We start from the raw sequence: 24,913 nt of genomic DNA, 5'->3' as shown, positions 1-24,913 counted from the left end.
GAAAATACTATTATTTTCACTCCGCAATATTTTATTGCGTCACAAGTCTCTGCAGGCGACGTGTAGCTCGTGTCCCATTTAAGATTTTAGGCCGCTTGTTAACGTTTGCCATAAAATATTATGGTTGATTGTTCCTGATTACGTTTCACGCACACGTGGTCGTAAGCATTGTGGCGTACCTACCATTCTCTCGTCGGTGAAAAGGCTGGGAGTAATTAAGATGGTCGTTTTTAAAAGACAAAATAATTTTTCTTACGTTCATTACATTAATTACATTAACAGCCTGTAAATTTCCCACTGCTGGGCCTCCTCTCCCTTTGAGGAGGAGGTTTGGAGCATATTCCACCACGCTGATCTAATGCGGATTGGTGGAATACACATGTGGCAGAATTGCGTTGAAATTAGACACATGCAGGTTTCCTCACGATGTTTTCCTTCACCGCCGAGCACGAGATGAATTATAAACACAAATTAAGCACATGAAAATTCAGTGGTGCCTGCCTGGGCTGGAACCCGAAATCATCGGTTAAGATGCACGCGTTGTGACCACTGGGCCATCTCGGCTCAAGCTACGTTATTTACGTATTATTATTTGAAATGAATTTCTTTTATAGTTTTTTCCAAATACGCAATTCAGATTTTCCTCTAAATTAGATTAATTAGTTACCTTAGTTTTAGTGTACTTATTACACTCAAGTTTGTGTTTGAATAATATCTGTCTCGGAAAATAAAACGTAACGCATGTCCGCACCGATCGTTGCATGCTGGAAAGAACTCTAAATGTTAGGACATTTAGAATCTAGTTCTTGATATGAAGCAATGTATAATGCTAATATATAATAAACACAAATTAATAACATGAGATACAATGTCAAGTTTAATAGTTTGTATGATGATTGTGAATAATTTTATAAAATATATTCCGAGTTTACGTAACTCTTGACATTTAACTGTGTCATAACGAGAATCGTGTTAATCTCAAGCTGTACTGTTTCTGTATGTATACTTCCTTATTACTTTATGTAATATTAATCTAATGTCGCTTTACGATAACTTTAGTATTTCTATACTATTTATAATTATTATAACATTTTTACTAAACTTCAAAAGGTCACAATTCGGTTTAATTTCAACGTAAATTAAAAATACTTAAGACTATTTAGATTACTACAACCAGTGCAGTTGCAAATAAGTTACTGATTAGATATTTACGATATCAATATTATATTAATCTATCTTTATACTTATAAATGAGGATACTTTGTTTTGTAATGCTTAACTGAAGCCTCTCTTTGGATAAGATATTAGTGTATAATATTATTATATAATTAGCACTATATATTTATACAAATAGTTAATAATAAAAAGCTTTGCCTATGTATATTCATTTATCATGGAAACAAACAAATTATTTTTACATTGAACAGAATAGAAAACATTAATCAAAAATATTCTCCTACATTAGTACAAATAATAATATTGTTGATACAAATGTGTAAAAACTACAATTTGAAAGGAATACGTGTGTTATGTTGAGTGCTTGAGAAATACTAGGTTTTTAATCGTATATTCAGTTATACGTGTATAGTGTATTCGTTTAAGTGTAGCTATATAAGAAACTGTTAAATCATAGAAAATTTGAAAACCTTTTTTATAATAAATAACTGTGCAATTAAAAATATATGAATTCGTTTAGTGTTTTCGCCAGTTTCCTTACATGTTTAATTTGATTGTCTCGATTTTTGACAATGAACAAGCAAGTGTTAATATATTGGAAAAAATATTTCGACTTTATGGGTTATACGTTAAATTGTTCTGAAATCGCTAAACACGACTGTTGTTTTAATAAAATAAACTGTTTATGCAAAATACATAAACAGATGCTTATTACGAAACGAAAATATATTTTTATTTAGTCCGATTAAAATAACACGTGATTTCAATTCAATTAATTTCGTACGATAAAATCTTCAGAGATTTATACGGGTTTCGTAATCTCTTAATGAATAAAGGTAATTAGGTTGTCGAAACTCCTAATTAATACTGAGCTTATAAAACCCGGTTAAATTGCTTTCCATATTTAAATACTTTTATATCGAAATAGTTTATTCCTAAGTATTTGTTATTCATCGAAAGTGTTTTTTTTTTTTTTTACACATAGTATGTTATTTTATTTGATGTAGTTTTTAACTTTAGTTGCCATCGTAAAAAAATATCTGGCCGAGAATGTCAAAATGGCGTTTCAGACTACACATGTGTTCAATAAATTTAAAATATACGAGTAAATAAAGTCTTTAATAATATTTTCTCGAATGTATAGATATTTCGTAACTATATTAGAAAAGTAATTCATTCTATGAAATGGAATGCTAATATATAAAGTTTTAGATAAAATATTTTGGATTCCCAAATTGAATTTGGGTAGTAATAAGTGTTTCCGAGAAAATTATGGCAGTCGTATAACTTCTACGAGTTCATAAGACGAAATTATATTTAAAAAAAATCAGACTATTTTATATATTTATATTATATAAAATTGATTAGCATGATAGTGTAAATAATTCTGATAACACGAGAAATAAAGCAAAACCTGTAACAGTAAATGTCTGACTTCGCAATGTCAATATATTCCTGAGTTAAGGTGTCTACACTAAGATTCTGCAGATTTTTTTAACTTTGCCTCTTAACATATTTAAATTTTTCTAATAATTATTTTTATTTATTATTAGCTCAGGCTTATTCCACAATAATGAATACATGAAATAAAACGTGGAACCTATCATTCATAAATTTCCACAAAACATATACATTTTATTATACTAAGTAAATAATTTGATAAAAACAGTAACTTTAATAATTTCTTGCCGGTTTTTCTCAGTAGAAATTTACATATGGAACTATTCGAGTAATTCCTGTAACAAATGAGCCTACTTGATTTATAATATGAATCTGATTTTAATTCAAATCGTAAAATAGGTTAAACAGGACCCTTAGGAGGAGGAGAACTAACCATAAATATCAACTTATTTGGTAAACTAATGGCAAATTATTATTCGTATGAGACAGATTTGTACATATATATATATAGATTTATACAAATATGTGTAATTGAAGTTAACGTTTAAAGTTGGTATATATATTATTAAAAAATTAAGAATTCTCAATATGTAATAATAGTTAGTATAATCTATGCTATATATATTCTATTCCAACCATAAGAGCAAAAAAGCCAACATTTGACAGAAAATTGACGCATATGATTGGTCGAGAGCTTGATTAATCTTTGATATTCACTATGAAAATGCGAAAAAATGGCGTTTTCAACGTCGACGAAGCTGTTATCGGAATTTTGGAAGTAAAATTCAAATGGAAATAAGTAGTTAAGTTTAATAGTATTGTATTATAAATAAAGGTTAATTAATCATAAACTCTTAGTAGTGCACTATATAGCTGAGTTATTAGTAAATCGCATGAATATGCATTCGTAAATCTAAGGTTTGTTTATCTTTTTTCCTACTTCCATTGTAATAGGCTCTAGTTAGCGGTATTGAAATATCTACTGCTACATAGCAATACTTAGTATTGTTATGTTTCACACAACAAGGGACATAAAATCTTAAAATTGCCTGCGAATTAGCAATGGTTAATATTTCCTACAGTACCAACGTCTATCTGTGGTGATGACCACTTGCCTGTCTATTTTATAAAAAATAATATAAAAATACGAATAAATCAGAAGACTATTTATTCGTAATGTCTAAATGAAAAAAACCTACTAAATCAATATACGTAAAACTTTTACGAGATAATGCAGTTTTTTTTAGAGTATCATCATCATCCTCCTGCCCTTATTCCAATTTTATTTGGCATTTTATTTAACATGTCTTCTTCCATACTTTTCTGTCTGACGTCATCTCACCAGTAACATTATTTCTAGTCATATCGTCATTCACACAATCGATTCAAACTTTTTTTGGTCGTCCCCATCTTCTATATCTATCCACATCCATGCTCAAGACCTTCTAGCTTCACGTCACATTACAGAATATATAAAAAAAAAAATAGTATTTTAAAAAGTTTAGGTTATAATCATATCATATATATTTAGTCATTATACTCGTAGTTAGGTTATGTTGTAATAGGACGATTGCTTTTAAATATATTTATATGATATATCGTTGGCTATTACTAAGATTTTTTCCGTAGATTTACCGTAATTATATTATATTACCTATATCACATATAATATATTATATATGTATTTATTATATATTATAAATCATATAATATCGGTACCTTTCATCATATTTGGTATTTTTATCTCAATAACGCATTTTTACAACACGTTGCCAAATTTTCCGTTTCTAGTTATATAGCTCTACGTTAAAAATATTCGAAGGGATAATTATAACGGTTCAGATGAGATCTATTTTTAACGGACCCCTTCGGACCTACACTAAATAGAAAGGCCGCGGGTAAGGTCTAGCGAAATTATAAATTATTCATAATTAAACTTTATCTATAGAAAAGGATTATAGGGTCTATGGGGAAATTCCAGTAATATTGGCATTTGGCTTATTTTAAAAATGAAGTTTGAAAATTGTAATACCTGGTTTTATATTCAAAAAACCGTGATGGTCGAATACATAACCAAAGATTATAGATTCGATCGTGATAAACACTGAGTGAACGTGTGTTTATGATGTGGATAAAATTCATTCATACGTGTATAAACTAACTCAAATTGGAGAAGCGTAGTGGAATAAGCTCCAAGCCTCCTACCAGCAATGTTCTACACGGGTTGTTACTTTTTACTAGCCTTTTTTATATTTGTTGTTTAAAATAAACATGTCGGGCGAAAAGAGGCCGATTTTTTACGTCTCATTATGCCTTGATGTGGGTTCCATGGAAGCCCAAAACTGCGGGATTGTTTTTACGTTTATTCGACACAAAAATCCGGTCAAATTCACAACACTTGTTATCCGCAAGATGTCTGATAAGGAAATTGACTGCGGGCCGTGCCATCACACTTTTTAACGACTTGAACGAACTTTAACCAATTGGGTGATCTCTACAGAAGCGCATCGCATTTATGTATGTTTTGTTGTATATTGACATTCCGTACTAATTATTCATTTTAAGTTATACTAGTTAGTTGTCACACGAGGCTTCGCTCTCGTTTTAGGAGTTAGTTGTCAGGTATTCACACAATATATTTAAATCATAGCCTATGTGTTATTCTAATGTCTAACCTATATTATTGTAAAGTTTCATTAAAATCTATTCAGTAGTTTTTGCGTGAAAGAGTAAAACAAATATCCATATATACAAACTTTCGTCTTTGTATGTGTCTTGGGGATAAAATTAACAGTTCATTAGGGGGATGCTGGAGCCTGTTCATATATATTAAAAGTGATACACATTGTACATACCAATTTCAAGTATTTTATTTAGTATGTTTTATATTCTTAAGGAAAAAAATACAATACTTTGTCTGCGCTTATTCAATTGTACAAAATCGTTATATCTGTAATACAATTTGGTAATTAATAAAACAAAAAATAAGATTCGGCCACCTGATGGTAAGTGGTCACCACTGATCATATATATTGAAGCTGTAAAAAATTTAACCATTCCTCACATCGTCAATGCGACAATTTAATTTTAATTATATTATAACCCAGTAATTACTTTTAATTTTATAATTGGCAACTCATAATTAATTATACGAAGTATTATGTTCGAAATTCAAATGTTTTCAATGACGTATGTTTTAATTAAGTTTAGGAGTTAGAATCTACGGCTTCTGCTGCAGATTTAATAATTTGGAAAGTTTATCGTCCGCAGTTCACACGAGCGTATACCGGTGACTTTGTTCTCGTGGACATTGCGTTTCGAAATTGTTTTTAATAATCCTATAAGTCGGTGTTGTTATATATATTAATATCATAAATCTGGAGAGTTTGTTTGAAATCCCTAACATCTAGATCTACCAGCTCGATTTCAATAATGATTTTTGTAATTGATAATCTGTTATTCATGTCACTGGATTTATAGCATTTTAACCTACTACACCTAGAGGAAGTTTACACGTCCACACAAACATATAATGTAAAAACAATTACATGAAATCACGACACACACACAATCACACACTGAAGATTCAATTGTTTAGAATCTAGATTACATCCTGTATCATTAACTTAGTTCAGTCGGCTTTATACTCGGAGCTCTTAACAGAGTGTGAGTATTGATGACAGCACACCAAGAGCTTCATTGAACCTTGTATCGCAGACTAAGTATGATTACTCCATCGAAATGGATAGATCGGTGTCTTTATAAATAGATCCTCTAAGTGTGTTATATAAACAGTTTAAACAACAAAAGTTTTAATCACCTATCGATTTAATTACTCTACGTTGGCTGGTCTTGATTTTAATTAATTAATCGAAATATCATCGGGGAGTCATCATCTTATTGACATTGTAATTTTTATTGAAACACTATTATAAGTAGCAAGCGAATAATATCTTCACAGGCATATATATATATAAAACTAAAATACTTATACAAATAGTTTATATATTATAATTAATCATAATCATAAGTTTCTTTCGCCGTTTCTTCTCGGATTAGAGATTTTTGTTTCCGAACCGGAAATAGATTTTTGAGTATTACTAATTAAGTGTAAGCGTTTTTATTGAATGACTAGCTGTGTCCGCGACTTCGTGCGCGTCAAAAAAGTTATAATGGCAGCCTAAGCTACTCCTCATTACATCAGCTATCTGCCAGTAAAATTCCCGTCAAAATCGGTCAAGCCGTTCCAGAGATTAGATTAGAACAAACAGAAAGACGCTTCACAGGCAAATATAAAGATAAAATACTTATACAAATAGTTTATATATTATAATTAATCATAATCTCTGTTTAAGGCTTAGACTATTGATTCAATGGCAGATAATTATTATCTAATTGTAAATGACGTCATAGATATAGACTTGATACATAGAAAAACAAATTACTTACGTGGTAAGTATATCATAGACGGTATAGCGGGCGAGGAAGGAGTACTGGTGGATTTTGCGCGGCGCATGCGCAAGGAGGAGGAATCGTCGATCAGCTGACAGGGAGAACGAAGCAGGTTCTAGCACCCTCTGTAAAAGAAAAGTTAAGTAAATAATATTATACAAGATGCTTTTCTCGTTAACATTTACATTCAACATAGTAATTAACGTTCTAAGTTTCTTTCGCCGGTTCTTCTCAGGTCCGAGACGTTTGTTTCCGAACCGGAAATAGATTTTTGAGTATTACTAATTAAGTGTAAGCGTTTTTATTGAATGACTAGCTGTGTCCGCGACTTCGTGCGCGTCAAAAAATTTATTGCTGTAGCCTAAGTTACTCCTTATTACATCAGCTATCTGCCAGTCAAAAGTCCCGTCAAAATCGGTCAAGCCGATCCAGAGATTAGCCGGAACAAACAGACAGACCGACAAACATTGAAAAAGGTGTTATTTTGTTATATGTACCATGTATACATGCATATGCATTTAGTAAAAAGCGGTTATTTTAATATTACAAACAGACACTCCAATTTTATTATATGCAAAGAAGAATTGACTTTGACTTTGAGTATTTTAACTAGTGTTCGGTTTTCGTTGGTAAGTATTGGTATATTTTTATTTAAACTATCCCTGATTTTAATCGCGCACCACCTGCTGTACTTTGATGTAACGATGCCAAAAATCTTCACGAAACTCTCGACAAAGACTTTACTAAGTTTTAACTCGATCATACGAATCGTTTAAGAACGTATTTGAAACAAAGAAACCAGCTAACAGATGCATATATTTTATTGACGTTTGCATAATGTCTTATAACAAATAAATACAGCTGGCTATCTTTTTTGAAAATATTGAAATATATACATATTATTTTAATGTCGTTTATATAATTATACTATAATTTCTGATCAACTTAATATGGACCATTTCTTTCACGAGTTTGTTTTAATATTTATATAATAAGAAGTGACATGATTTTTTTAAAATGAATTTCAAATTTATTTACACAATAAAGCGTAAGATATTTGACAACCACCAACTACGCTACAAATCGAATCAAATCAAAATATACTTTATTCAAGTAGGCTTTTACAATCATTTTTGAATCGTTATTTAACAAAATATTTAAAGTAAAGCTACCACCGGTTCGGAATGTAGATTCTACCGAGAAGAACCGGTAAGAAACTCAGTAGTCAATCTTTTTCAACGTCTAAAAATAAAGTCATGTTAGTTAAATACAATTATATATGTATGTTATGTCTCCTGCCTGGAAGTCAACAAGATCACAAGGTCAGACACTTCTTAAAAACTGAAAGCTTTAGCAAGCAAAGCAAATTCCGTTTCCCTTCTGTTGCAAGAAATTTGCGTACAATTCTGCAAGTGTACAGAATCACGGCCTTCTGCATATTTACATAAAGGACATTTTATTATTATAAATATCAATATATTAGGAATACAGGCAAGTGTTTACATTCTTTAACTGGTTTCACTGGTGTAAGAGAATGGAGTATGTATGTTTATGCATATACTTGTGTATTATAATAATTTCTGTGCAGTTAGTTATTCTTGGAAATGGCTTCTGTGGTCGAAAACTATCAGAAAGATAACACCCTTTTTTACAAGCTTTTAATAAAGTTCACCTGCCCAGTTGTTTGTAATTAAATCTAGTAATTTAAGTTTGACCCATTTTCCCTTATCTTAGAGATCTGAATTTTAACAACTTAATTCAGTTTCAATGACAACGCATTTTTTTGGTAAACATGACCTGAGAATAAAAACTCGAGTTGGCTTCTGACGTAGCAACTCCTAAACGCTTTTAATTTTTTATAAATACATAGATGGTGTTCACTTTATGAGTATTCACTATACGTAGAATGTTCCAAACCATATTATGATTTAATTATATAATTAACTCTAAGTAAAAATTTGTCTATTTTTTATTAAAAAAAAAACAGCATGCAATTATCGCTACGAAATGCTATATCATATAGTAAAGCATAAAGTAACAATGGGATGAGTTTTATTTACTTCCAAAGTAAATTTTCTATTTTATTATATTAATACAACATTCAAATAAAATTATCGAATGTTTAAATAAAATTAGCTTGATTTTAAATTATTTTTTATGTGTAATTTATTTTATATTAATTTTCCATGATTAGCATAAGTACATTTTTTTCCTTAGCTGCGAGATAGTCTTGGACAGACATAGGTTTGAGTTAGTCCAACATATCCAACTTTTGTTCTAACCTTCGTTTTTATTTTTTAATTGTAGTAATGCCCCCATTTTAAGGTGTGACTAATATTCCTATATACCCCTCCAATAAATCTTAAATTTTTAGTGAGGATGAGAATATACCAAAGGACACGGATTGATCTTGCAATCTTTCATCGAGATGGGCGGCCCGTAAACCATTGGGCTATTGACGCCAAATTATAATTTTGTTTTGCAATAAACTATATACTTAAACAAATGAATAGTCATAAATTTAAAAAAATACATACCTATTACTATTCAATTAAGTTTGGATATTAGATTAAAATCAAATTTCATGCTGAAACTAAATTAGCGTGTTCACTGTCACGCGAAATTGTTATCAGAATGTCAAATTAGAATGTTTCGATAAGCTTAAATCCAGACAATGGAATTCATAATTATGACTATAACAATCGGTAATACGAAGTTTCGTGTTGAAATCAGGTCACAGACAATGTAAAGATGAATTAAAACTGCAATAATAAACTATTATAGTTAAGGTTTTAAAAGCGCCATACAAACTATAAATAAGGTTCCCTATAAAGAGGTGTGATATTTTTTTTAATTTTTAATTCAGTGTGGAATAAGTGTATTTTCTTTAATTCATCGGAACGAGCTGGTTTTCTGTATACCGTCTGAGGAGGTTTCGAAAATGTAACAAAATTGACACAAATGCCATTTGTTACTTTTTATATCGATTTATTTTACTCGATTGATGTGAATTTTTCAATTTTTATGTAGAAACCGGCTGTCATGGTATGGACATGTTATACGGAGGAATGAAGACCATGTTATGCGGAAGGTCTTCGGCATGGACGTGGATGGATATAGAGATAGAATGACCAAAGAAACGATGGATGGATTGTGTAAAGGCAATATGGCTAGAAAGATTGTTACTTGTGAGATGACGTCAGACAGAGAAGTATGGAAGAGGACATGTTGCGACCAAATTAAAATGGGATAAGGGCAGGAAGATAAGGTTTTGATTTTATGCCATTCTATAAAAATATAGAAAAGGTTTCGTTCTTTTGATATAACTTGAAACACTTACAAAATTCTATACTATAATTGGAAATATCTTGAAATTACATGGCGCTTGAGAGTTCATTTTAAACTAATGTTTACATCTATCCCTTTTCTTTCTGATAGTTATATTTTCTATCCCTATCTAGCGCACTTGTTGATGGACATCAATAAAGCTGCCAATAGCAGACTGAGGGACAGATTGACTGTTCATAATTCATGACTCCTTGACAGGTAGCCAGATGCTTTAGAAGTGTTATTTATTGAACGAAACTGGTATCTCATTATACTGGTCAGACTATTTTGTTTTCTGAGACGGAATGTCGCATCGTATGACGATGTGTGTTCTACGATTTACTTAGTCACTATACATAATATATATACCAGAAGATACAATAGGTTTCGGAGAAGTGAACCTTATAATATAATATAAGTAGATTTATCGTCTTCTAATTTAGACTATTAAAATGAATATCATGTTTCTGTAAATAAAAAATCACTTATTAAACCGATGGATACAAAACTCAAAAACAAGCGGGCGAGGTTGCGAGCGCAAGCTAGTATTTAATAACTGTATTCGATACGCAGGGTAACTTTTCATTATTTCTAAGCCTTCCTCTGCCCGTGAATTTTTATATGAAACTTTATTTATTTATGTACCTTTATATGTGCTCATAATTTACTCGTTTAATATGTTTAGTTTTTGATGTATACCATCTTTCCTCTCGCTTTACGATCTGTGGGAATGATTTCGAGAAAAGGGACGGAAGTGTGTAACAGCAAGCGTGTTTCGCGCGCTATTTGATTTGACCAATGAGCGCGCGTTGCTAGAGTTGACGGTCATATGATACCAACCCACTTTTTGAAAGGGAAATAATATTAATATTGCTTATTGTAAAGGTGAGGTCAGATGTGACATATCATATGTGGTACGCTCGCTTTTTTAATATCGTTACGGTGATATTACGAGTATTCTATTTATGTCGTGTGTGTGAAGTTTTAATGTTAAGTATAAATGTTTGACTGCTAATGTAATATCTCTACAGGAGATGTTTTAGGTCTCGTTCTACCTCTGCTTTAATGCGGATTAATGGTACTCTTACGTCAAAATTACACTCAACACGTGATATAGGTTTTCCCACGATGTTTGCCTTAGCTGAGCACGAGATGAATTATAAGAATGTGAAATCCCATTGGTACTTATTCAAATTGGAACTTATGTTCTTCGTTTCAGATCCACGTGTTCTATCGATTGACTGAATCATATTGGCTTTGTCACAGTCGAAAAATATCGAAATGATAATATGTTGTAAGTTTTGATAACAATAAATAAATTCTTTTTTTACAATTAATTATTATTTAAATATATTTGTTATATAATTACCAACCAATAACAATCAATGATAAAGATAGGTTCTTGCTACTTGGAACATAATAATTATAATCGGATTTCGGCAATTGTTTGGGTTATTTTGTCCGTTTATAATCCTCGTGTTACTATTCACAGCGTTCAAAGAGATTTTATCAGCTCTATATAAATAATTTCTGTTCTTCAAAGTTTTCAGTATAAGTCGTAAATCCTGATGAAATCGTCTTATCTTAATCGTTAGTAGTTTAAACTTCGCGTGGGATATATTAATGCGGGGGTCGATACACACTTGTACGTCGTCGATAGATTCAAATGATGATTATAAGTTAGTATTTTTCAAATGTTAAAATAGTACATACACTTAATGTTATGGTAATAAATTGGTGATTTTCTGAATAATTAACATAGATTTATTTCTATTATATTTGATTACATTTGAAATCTAAAATGATACGTAATTCGTAAAGATAGTTTGCCTCAAATTTTCAATACTGTTTATGGTAAAATGTATGAAATATATTGAATAAAATGTAATCAAAATATACGTTAAAAGTAATCATTTTAATTGTATAGGTATATACGTGTTAGTTAATTTGCAGGGAAAAATCTGGTTCATATACACTGAGAAATGCATTTGCATTTCAAGGGGGAAATGTTGCTAGCATTCTTGCGGATATGATTTTTACAGTAGTCATTTTTAATTTTCATTTGTGTTTTCTTACAGAAGGCGAACTGGCAAAGGTGTCACTTCCTAAGTCACCGTAAGTACCATAAGTTACCATAGACATTGGCAAATAAATAGGAACCATTTCACATACCGGGCCTTCATAAAGCCCTAGTCCCAAGTAAAAGAACATTGAAGTACGCAATGTATATGATTTTATATTAAATGTAGAGGAACATGCTCTTAATATCCCACAGCCGAACTCTTTTAAGCATTCAAATTTTTTTTGACTATTCTGCACTATTGTAGATTGTCAGTTTTTATCATTATATGCAGGTTTTAATCATGATCATTTCCTTCATCTTCCTTATAAATGCAAATTACGCATGTGAAAATTCAGTTATTCTTACCCGGGTTTGAATCCGCAATCATCGGTTAAAATTCACGCATTCTAACTACTGAGCCATATCGAGATTCATGGTCAATAAATGTATTATAGATTAATTTAGTAATCTGAAAGTTAATATGTCTAGAGATTAATGGAAAACAAAAGCTTTCGACCGAAAATTAATGGACTCAGGCCGAAGCGAATAATGAGTATTTTCGTTTAGATTGATGATGAAAATATTACTACGAAGTACTTTTAGTATATGACCTATCCTTTTGACTTGTTTTGTTCTACGTCAAGCTTTCAGAGCTTTCATTTTTTAAAGAAACAATAGGATTGGTTACTCGATTAGTGGTCAATTTTAACTTATACATATGTTTTAATTGAATATCGACAATCTTAAACTCTTTTTTTTGTCGCACCGCCAAGAAATGGAATTCTCTACAAACACACGTGTTCTCCTCCTCTGAAAATCTGAGTTCTTTCAAACGAGGCGTGAAGAGGCATCTTGTGTGCCGGTATGGCGATGGCAACTATAGCAGTTAATTGTCCCTGACTGTACTGGCCGTATTCGTAGACCAACTAGAAAGTTAGCAGTTAATTTAGAAATAAAATTTATCTGTCGAGCATGAATTTTTTTTTGTGATAGATTTCGTCTTCTCTCTACGTATAATCTATAATGTTATTATAAATTTGACGAGTATTTTTTTGTTTGAACACGGTTTAATAGACTTATTAGAAATCTATTTAAAAATATATTTAAGAGTGACCATTTTAATTATATTACATAATTTTTTCATTCATTTTATAATAAATCTTTTTAGTATTCTATGAATTTTCAGTTGACGATGTGACCCTACCATGTTGAGTAAATGTTTCAACAATGTTTACAACATAAATCAATAATAACCTTTATAAGAAACCTGTAATCAAAAACCGACATTTATTTATTTCAAAGGCAGTCCCTAGCCGATCGTACAGGTAACCGCGTCAGCGTACGGGTTACACAGCGTGCCACAGGTCGTGTATTTTCTATAATTTCAAAATGTTTGTTTACTGCTATTTAGTTTTTTTGTTTTAATTATTACATTATAATTGTATATTCAATTTAGTTTAAAGATATTGTAGTTGTATTTATAACTATATAATAAACATAATTTATAATATATACTACAAAGCGTAAAAATACAATTATCAGGTAAATTTTACAAATTTCAAGTAAATTTTGCACCTGGCAATAGTTTATGCAATATACTGATATTATAAAAAAGTAAAACCAGTTAGTTTAGTTAGGGTAATGATAAAATTTCTAATTTGTTTTCACTAGTAAAATGCTATATCATTTCTGAGTGGTTTTATTTATATTTATATCGTTTTCTTTAATAAAAAATGCACCTGTACGAGCAGCTGGAGCGGCTGGAGCGGGTCGTTAGTCACTACATAAAACTATGATGTCCTCCTGTTCGTTCAGTTACGGACTGATTAAGACATTCTCATACAGCAAAAGCGTGCATGTAAACACTGCTTTATTTTGTTCTTCACTGTCATAATTCGTTTGGACGGCAAATTTGACAGTTCCGGAAAGAGTTGAGAAGTAAGACCAGCTTTACATACTCTCTGAGTTACGCAAATTTACACGGTATACTTTCAAATTCCGTACTGCTTGATTTCATTTTCGACTCGGAAATCCAATAATTCTTTATTGTACCAACCCAGGGTTTGAGCTCAGGGCCTCAAGTTCTAAGGCCCATACAAATACAAACTATTCACATAAACTGTACTAAATCGTGTAGAAGTTTAGTTCAATCCCTAACCATAACAGACATATCAGTATACGGAACGTGTGCTTAATGGAAATAGATTGACAATCAAATGAGCTGTCTGTGGATAAGTGTTCGGACTGACACAGCTGCGAGGATTTGACAAGCATTTCAAATTAGCTGTGCTTTGCTAATCACGCGATCTAAAACGTTTTATGCCTTCTCTAAAATAACGTACATCGATTATTACGACTTATACTACAATGATTAATACAATGTTAAGGGAATCTGTATTGTATCTATCCATCTATCTATCTATATTTATTGAATTTATATTATTATCTATACTAATATATTAAGTTGAGGCCTGTTTGCTTACTCGATCTTAACTAATTTCAAGATTTACGAGTCCGATTTGAAAATATATTCTTGCGTTATATATACCATTCAACGAGGGCGGAACAGTCACGTTTAGCTAGTATTCTTAAATATCCAGAATATAATTACATCCTGGAATAAAAGTAGCCCACATCAGTCTTCAGACTATTCAACTAACAAACCCATTTTCAAATTGACAATCCAAATCTAAATATATACTTTACCGAAGTAGACTAGTACAAATCCTTATGACATTCAATTCACAAGATTTAATTAAATCTACACGGTATCAGAATGTAAATTCTACCGAGGTAGCGGCGCGAATAACAGCAGTTACTCTCGTTTATTATACGAGTAGTTGCGCCTGCGTGGCATATAGTTAATTCAAAACTGACACCTCGATAAGCTGGATTTACTTGAAATGGGAGTTTATTTTATTTCGGCTGCGCTTATTCTTTGAAATACTGCGTGATAAATCCAGCTTACATTATAAAAATTGATGACGTATCTCTTATCTTATCGATTTTGTAATTTTTGTGTAAATAGAAAAGGAAAGTTTAGTGTGGCATCTCTTTTTCGCCCATAGGAAAAGATGAATCCAAGAAGATTGAGCATAATTGAACAACGTTGAAACATATTTTCAGACTCGTAATCTTTCGAGAAGTACTTATATGGGTCTGAATTGGTACGAATAAGTAGTCCAGATAAATAATAATATAAATGATTATCAGTCCCTAGTCAACAATACCAGGGGTATTGTTGATCGGAGCTACTCGTATTATAGATGCGGCTATGAATTTGTTGGTTTGTTATTTTTTTTAGCGACGGAATAACGGATAGACTTGATTTTTTACGTGAAGATTTATAGTCCGAAGGTTGACATCGATGATGATTCCGGAAAATTCAAGGAAAGCTACAAAAGCCTATTCGAATGTATCAATATATTTCGCTTTACAAAAATAATTAATTTAAATAGTTTGATATGTAAAATGACAACACGATTCATTCATAAAAGTCGTAACTACGTAACTTGCATATGTATGTTACAATACACTAAACAATTATTTTCACCAACGTATTTTCACTACGCCCAATAGCCTGTTACTTGATGTATTCTTATATTCTATTTTATCAACAAGTCATATTTTTTAACCGTAGACACCTCATACACCGGCCGTGCTAATATTTCTCGGGAAAACGTCGAAGAAAACCGGAACAAACTTGTGTCTGAAATCGAGTCTTCGTTAAACAAAGTCTCGAACTGGGGCCGGCTAAACTTAGTCCATTTCAACCCCAAAAAGACGCAAGTTTGCGCGTTAACTGCTAAAAAAACAGCATTTGTCGTATCTCCACTATTTGAGAACATTCCATTAGCCGCCACAGCTAGTATAGGAATACTTAGCGTCGATATTTCAAGCCTAGTTCAGTTCCACGGTCAATTGGAAGGCAAAGCCAAATTGGCATCAAAAAAGCTCGGTGTGCTCAGCAAGGCAAGACAGTATTTCACGTCAGCCCATCGTCTAAGACTCTACAAGGCACAAATTCGGCCACATATGTAGTACTGCTCTCACCTCTGGGCGGGTGCTCCCCAGTACCAGCTTCTTCCATTCGACCGTATCCAACGTAGAGCGGCTCGAATTATCGACGATCAAGCCCTTTCCGATCTGCTTGATCCTTTGGCTTTGCGTAGAGATGTTGGATCGCTCTGCATCTTCTACAGAATTTATCACGGGGAATGTTCCGATGAATTGTTCGGATTAATCCCGGCTGCTGAATTTCACCTTCGGACATCTCACCACAACGACTCGCACAACCACTCTGTGGAACCAGCTTTCGCCGGCGGTTTTTCCGAACCGATACGACTTGGGAACCTTCAAGAAAAGAGCGTACTCTTTCCTGAAAGGCCGGCAACGCACCTGCAAGCCCCCCGGTGTTGCAGATGTCTATGGGCGGTGGTAGTCACTTTCCATCAGGTGAGCCTCCAGCTCGATTGCCACCTCTAACATAAAAATAAAAATTGTTTTTATATTGTAAATCGTTTTTCGCTCGTATATGTCAAACTCTTTTGTTTTTTTTACGTTACAAAAATATTTTTTCATAAATATGTTCCAGATTCCTTTTTTATGTACCAAAAACATTTTACTCAAATCGCCGTGTGCACAACGTGTATTCGTTTCAGTCCGATGACTTCAAATATCCTACAAAAAGATACATGGAATAGAGATTTTTTTTGTAAAGCATTTGCATGACAATTTCCGAATTTATATATAAAAAACAATAATTTGCAAAAACGAAGAAAATCAACGACCAGATATCGGAAATAGCATTATCACAGAGCGTAGCTGCGAAAATGTTTTTGAAAAATACCAATTCATTCGCACGCTTCTAGTTGCATCCATTTGATTTATTGTTTATGATTCCCTAAATACGAAACAGAATTGCCAGATAAATTTCTTGTTAAGCATTAAGATAAGATTAATTATGAACATATTTATTTATTAAGAGCGCTTCATTTTGAAATATTAATTAGCCAAATATTGGTAACTCATTAAACATTTACTTCAATTTCTTTCTTTCAATGTCGTTTTGTTTTCAGTAGAATACAAGCGTGAAATATCAAAATGTCATATGCGACACTGACTATAATAATTATGAAATTTAAAGCATACGCGTATCAAAATGGCATATCAGCGTAAGTCGATCGTCGACATTTCTTGTGTCTTGGAAAGCAAATATAGCCGTTGATTCCGCCCCTTTACGATTCTCCGTGTCATCGGATTCTGAGACTGATTATCACTTTGCACAAGATATTGCGCACATACTTGTGCGCTAAAATATGGCCTATGCAGACTTCATCATCATCGTCATGATCACGTTAACTATTAATGTAGTCTTGAAATCGCATCCACATCGCGATACTCATTTTTTAATCAGAAAAATCAGTCTTACGTAAAAGTGTGAATTGTCCCTTTTATCCTGTCGAAGCTCAATGTTAGTATTAATTAATTCAAGGAAAAGATTTATCACCGACACGAAGGAGGTCAACAGATGCTGATATAATTGAATTCGTCTAACCCGCCAGCGACCTTCTTTCAATACTTATATATGTTTGATTTCCATGTATACGTATTTAAATTTATATTACGTTTCTTTATAATTATACGGGATTAACAAAAACTTATTAGGTTTATATTTAATATTAAAGTTTGTCCATCTTTATGTGTAATATTACAGAATTTCTAATTACTTAGTGATCTTCTGCATATCACTCTGTTATATTTAAAACTATATAATATAGCAAATTAAAATATGAAAACCGTATGAATAAATATGTAGAAACGTATTCTGTTATATTAAATGAAGTCAAATTATTTACATATTAATAGCAAACTATTAAGACAGACCCTTATTTCAGAACACAGATGTTTATTTAAACTGTAAAAATATTTCGTCCATAATTCTACGTCGTGTGTTACGTGCTTGATTTAATTTTAGTCTAAGAAGTTTATTAAAAGACATATTTATTTTCACATGGAATATCTGTAAATATTCACAAATTAATAAAAAAAAGGACTCGCTAAGTTTCTTTCGTCGGTTAGTTGTAGTGTTTAATTTGACAATCCGTAACCGTGTATATTTTGTACCTTATACTCAATAAACATTAAACAATTAAATTAAATGTACATATTTTTGTATGGTATTTGTTCCTATGCAATCTAGTATATTCAAATTTATTTTTGAATATAGATTGAAACAAAGACTTGTTTTAATAATTTATAAATAAAGACGTTACTTGATTTAATTCTATTATATCTGGATGTACTAGATCGATTTATAATAAAGATCTTAGACTATCTAACATCACGCTACGACACACGAGGGCGGAGCAACAACAGTAACAATGAACGTGGGAAAAATTGGGCGGACGACTTATACAAGCATTATAATAACAAGATATAACAATTCTTATGTTCTAATAAAAATAATTTATTATATATAATTCAATTATTCACTCATACTTACGAATGTAGTATTAGGCATGAGTGTTTTCGAGGTTTGGTTCGCCGCAAACATGAGAGCGATCCCGCCCCACGAGTCCTGATACACGAACTCGTCTCCTGAAACAATTCAATCATTTATTAATAAGATAAATAAAAAAAATTTCTCCATTATCATAAATTATGTACTCGTATATATGTAACATATACATGTATAAGTAAAGCTACATTATTTTAATCAATGTATCAAAATGTTTTCACTTTGGAGAAAAATAAAAAAGTATAACTTTAATAAGAGAAGTGAGTGACATATTATGCGTACTAGTGTATTTGCAATTATTTCTATGAGGAAATTTAAAATTGTTAAATGGTTCGGCTCACTCTTCCGTTATTGAGAATCGCTCGACATATTTCGGGACCTCGGTGACCCGATTTTAACGCGTCCATTTCATAACGTCGGGAAACAGTAGCTTGCCGAAACATGCCGACAATTTTGTACGCTTGTGAGTATATTTAAGTATATGCACACACACACGTATATATATAAATAAATATTTGCAAATATTCACTTTTATAATTAAGGAAACAATTACTTCGTTACCGATTTTTATTTAATAAAGTGCAAGGTTTGGGCTTTGCTGTTACTATTTAATTAACGTCATCTTTTCAGATATAAAATTTCAGGCTCATCTATACTAATATTAAAAATGCGAAAGTAACTCTGTCTGTTACGATTTCACAGCTAAAACGCTGAACTGAATTTGATTAAATTTGATATGAAGCAAGCTTGAACCCCTAGTGAGGACAGGGACTTCTTAATACCTAAAACATACTACTAGCGCTAACAAGTGGAAGCCGTGATCAAAGTAGTATTAGATTAAATACTATCTATTGGTGTTGTCATAGTTATTAAACAAATAAAAAAAAAATACTCGTTCCAGCTGGTTTGGACTGCGTGATGTTGATTTTTTATTGATTGTATAATTGATGACTGTCTTGTTATTTTAGTGCATATGAGATCGTAAAAGCCCACGTTCTGGTTACCACCACCCATAGACATTGGTGCCGTAAGAAATCATGATCATTCCTTACATCTCCAATGCCTTAGGATCTAAGTTATTATGTTCCATGTGTCTGAATTTATACTGGCTCACTCACTCTTCCAACCGGAACACAACAATATCTACCTATACGAGCTTTCACAAAGCCCTACCACCAAGTTTTACGTAAAGATAAAAAGACGACCAAGATTATTCCATTTAATCGCATAAATATCTTGAAAAATATGAAAGCAATATTCAATCCTTAATATTAAAAAGGAATTCTCACTAAGCTTATTTTACCGAGGGCTGTGATTTTTTTATAAAATATCAAAGACAATCATTGGAAAAGCTTATAGTTGAATGTTTGCTTAACAAAATCTTTATATACGTATAAGCTTTACTTGAATAGTGTTTTATTTATAAATTTGAAAACATAAGAATTAATAACATTCAGTGCTTAAATATATATATCCGTGATTTTGGATACAATATTATCAGTCAATTAAATAATTTAGGCCTTAAGTATATACAAATAAGAATTCAAATAGTTACTGTACAAATCATGACCGCGTGGATTCCGATCCTCGGGACAAAAATTTAACAGCCCCCCTTCACCAGTGGGCGCAATAAGGCAAGGTGTTATTATACATTTAATGAAGGTTTTGACACTGCTACTCCAAGGTCAATGAAATCACATAAATGATTATATAATTATGATATATATTAGTAACCGATGTATTTGACACAATGCAGCCGAAAAAATAGTTTTTAATTTATTTCTATCAATTGATCATTCATTCATTGTTTCGAAAATTAAACTATAACCTTATATGGTTTTAATCATCAATTCGCTTATATTGACTCTTTGATTTTGATATTTTTTTGATTATAGATCCAATATTTTACTATGAACTTATTATTTATTTATCAAAAATATGTAACAATATATTTCTTAAATTGATTGTTTCGTTTTCCTTTCGACCATTTGAAAATGTTGTGTTCAATGTACGATTACAGAACTCGATTAAAACCGGAGTCAATCATTTTTTTATCAGTTTTATGCACTTTTTTTTTTACTTATTTTTGCACATTTTTGTGCTCGAACACACTCACGCGCACTCGAAAAAGCGCGCGATGTGCAACAACACATTATAATTCACTGGTAACATAATGGTACAACAATTCTTAGATTTTCATATTCCATGCAATTTGATAAAAACTCTGATATATGTACTATTGACACATCCAAATTGATATATATTTATTATACGAAACTATTTTAATTAACAACTCAATAAATTTCGATAACAATTTTACCGAATAAAAACGCTATTTTTGAACAAATCCATGATTTTGATCTCGAGCTATAATGCCATGTCAATCCAAGGTCAAAGTTGTTATGTATCTTTACTCATTCCGCCATTAAAATCGGCTTAACACGTTAATCCGCGCCGCCAACGAGCGCAATCCGCGTATACTCAGGCAGACGCGATCAGTACTGAAATAAAATGCTAAAAATAATCATTTTTAAACAGAAAACGTAAAAGCAATTATTTGGAAACACAAATATGTATTCGTTCGAATATTAATGTACGCTACAATCAAATCATTCGGACGAAATCAACAATTACTACCTTCCGACGACGCGACGGGGGCGTTGTTACACCGAAATTAAAAGTAAACGAGATGAGGAAATAATATGTAAATAAGGAAGGAAAATTAATTAATTTTCAGGTAAAATTGAACAATTTATTTTTACCCATATAAAAAACAATGATAGGAAGGGAAAATGTATTTGTGTATGATTATTATAATTATTCTTCCCTTTTACAGGGGTAATAAAACAGATACAGGAGCCTAAGCCAAGTGTATCAAGCCTTAGAATATGATGATGACAAGAATTTTTTTGTGCGTCTGAATTGTTAACAATAGTGGCTTTCTGAAGGCGGATTTTCAGAGCATTTAGGTTTAGGTTAGTTATCTATTTGCCTTTTGATTTCGGTAGCCAGTTCTACGTATTTTGTCATCTTTTCAGTGTGTGTATTACAGAGATTATGTGTGTGGCTTACAGCTTTATCTAAAATTAATACTATATTTTTATTTTTATCTCATATTGTTATATACAGACTATTGTGATGTATTGTCTTATCTCTAACTTATATTTAAATAATAATGTAAATTATCTCATCTGACCACGAATCTATTTTTTGTTATAAATTATTTTGGTTCTATTGCTTAAATTAAGTTAGTTAGTTAAAAATGTGTCCATTTCGATTGCATGCTTGTGAAGGTGAGAGTGATCGGCTTAGATAATAAATACGTCCGCAGTTTGTTTGTTATTTATGTAAGTTTTTTATGTCAATTAAGCCCTATCCTCCGTCGTGACGGGTTAGTGTTAAGTGTTGTATGCATGATCTGGGATGATGTTTTCAATGTGTGTGTTTATCATATAATATTTTAGTAAATCCATTTGAGACCAGCTTAATATCCCAAAGTATGTGAAAATCGAGATTACGTAGGTGTTTATGGCTGTCACAGTATTACGTGAATTGAGCTAGGTTCTTAAAAAGACAAGTCGAATTTTAAATTTCTTGATCAATTCTTAACCTAATTTTGTTTCTGCTCTGTTTGTTTTGACTGGTGAAAGTCTGAATATTAATATGTGTTCTGTTCATCCATGTGTTCTATCACCAGTTATTATATACCTATTCACCAGTATCTAGTATGTCAGAATTAGTTTGCGATTTCCACTTAACAACTGAATGTATTTTACTGCATGTATTTTAGATTTTTCTATCCCGGACTGCATTTGCATGTCTGTTGAGAGTGATTGTGTAATGTCAGTTATTTTTTTAAGTTCGATTCTGTTGGTTGCAAAGAGATTAATAGCGTCCATATAAAATAAGTTCGAAAGAGTATGGTATGAGTCGTTGTGTTTTATTTTAAATCCATTTCAGTGTTAGTAAGTAACACTGATAAAGGATTCAGTGCAATACAATAAATAGTGGACTTAGGGAATCTCCCTGGATGAATTCTCGTTGTATTTTAATTGTTTTAATAGTAAGTGATTCATTATTTTACATTAATTTTGGCTTTGACTGCTATTGAAGCAGGGTAGTACTTAAGAATGTTATTACATTAGGGTGAATTTTATAGTGCTGCGGTATGTACGTATGCTTTTTTATAATCTATATACATAGTGTGTAGGTTTTTTTTTGCGTGTACTTGATTCATTACTATTGCATCTACTGTTCATTGTTCTTTACATCCTTGACTATTTTTCCATCCTTTTCTGCTCTGCTAGTATGTTAAGGTTATATATTTGTGATTAAGTGGCTGATACATCCTGTTATAATTTTGTATATTATTTGAAGAGATGCAGGTCATTAATTCGATGGATTTTTGGTATCTGAATCTTTCGAGAGCATGTACGTGACTCCATGAGATATGAATGATTATTACTGTTATTAATCGTAGGGTGTATGTGTGTGTGTGTGTGTGTGTGTGTGTGTATCAACAGTTATCAACAGTTAAACAGCAATACTCCGAAATATTTTGTTACAAACGATTGCTTTTGTTCATTATTGTTTTTTATGATGGTCGGAATACCAAACACCGGATCATTAATAGAATTTTCACCTCTTTACATGTATAGTATGTGTTTCAGGCATACAATACTGACAAATGTTTTGCAATTAGATTATTTTTTTGATATTATATACGTCAGCGTTTGTGACTAATATAACAGCCCTGGAGCGACGTTGTACGAACATATTTTTGTATTGTTTGTTGATCGTAATTCGTTATTACGTATTTAATATTATATTTATTTTGTATTAATACATACATTTTAAAAATAGAGATTACTTAATGAGTATGTGTCTTATGAATTTTGAGCTGAATGTTATGCTCAGCACATTATCAGTAAAGTAATAATTTTAATCTGAAAATCTTTCTCTATTTCGTCGTTGGTTAAGAATTAATGACGTCAATGTATTGTAGATTTCGCTTTGCGTCCAATTATATTGATACTATTTTTGCATATTGTAATTGAATTTCGCTCTCGAACTAGCTAACAGACAACTAACTACCGTACCAATTAATATCTATTACTACAAATAATTTGCTGCGTTTACTTCTGGTATGAGCTAAAATCCCTTTATTTATTTTATTTAATAACAATTACTTGTACCAGAAATTAAAACATAGAAATGTCGAAAGCGTACTTTGTATTTATAGTTGTTAAAGACAGTTACATTAAAAATTTATATATAATTTTTTTTTTTAATCATCAGATTGTCCATTCGCTAGAATCCGTGCCGTTAATTCATGTTGCTTTCCATATTTAATGTTGCTAACACAATCGTTCGATTTTGCATTTTCCTAAAATTTAAATAATAAAATAAATTAAATTTATTTTAATGGTTCAGTAAATTATTATTAGAATTCGATTTTATTAACTAATTTCCGTGGATACCATTTTGCATCGTCTCAGATCAATTAATTACCTGTCATCCACTATTAAGGTTAGTACTTGTATGAAAAATTGTTGGAGTATTTATTATGACATATTTCTTAAAAATGGTCTTTATTTAATTAATAATTCCATATTTATTTCTTTGATTAAAATGTGAAGGTAACTCCTATTTTATTAAGGGTATTTTTGGTAGTTATACTGGCACACAGTCTTTAAACCTTTCTAAGTTTCAAGAACTTTCGTATTCGTTCTTTTGAGATGTAGTGAATAGATGATATTAACTAAATATACTTATTAACCATTATACATTATGTAACCTACTTTTGTACCTATTTAACGTACGATCTATTGCAAGTAAAGTCAGTATCTACTCAGTAGTCTCGGCTTTCATTCCTCTCTTTGGGCACCACAGTTTTAGCATTTTTCTATCATTGGTTTAGTACCGAAGTTAAACTTCAAATTCGATATAGTGAATATATCAGCGAGTTATACTAA

The 24,913-nt window shown here is 31.4% G+C and overlaps 1 protein-coding gene across 2 annotated transcripts in view; it reads right to left on the bottom strand.

The window, feature by feature from the left end:
- The window catches only part of LOC113403500 (inactive dipeptidyl peptidase 10), a 196,724-nt gene that overhangs the window by 43,326 nt on the left and 128,485 nt on the right, over nt 1-24,913 (bottom strand). For both annotated transcript variants that reach the window (XM_026644076.2, XM_026644075.2), the window contains exons 4-5: nt 18,924-19,018; nt 7,027-7,154 (exon numbers count right to left, since the gene is read on the bottom strand). In XM_026644076.2, coding sequence (XP_026499861.1) covers nt 7,027-7,154; nt 18,924-19,018 — 223 coding nt within the window. The remainder of the gene's footprint in view (nt 1-7,026; nt 7,155-18,923; nt 19,019-24,913) is intronic.

Source organism: Vanessa tameamea, chromosome 25 (assembly GCF_037043105.1).
Source record: "Vanessa tameamea isolate UH-Manoa-2023 chromosome 25, ilVanTame1 primary haplotype, whole genome shotgun sequence".
Taxonomy (NCBI): domain Eukaryota; kingdom Metazoa; phylum Arthropoda; class Insecta; order Lepidoptera; family Nymphalidae; genus Vanessa; species Vanessa tameamea.
The sequence above is the reverse complement of the archived record's forward strand: the minus strand, read 5'-3'. Positions and strand labels throughout refer to the sequence as shown.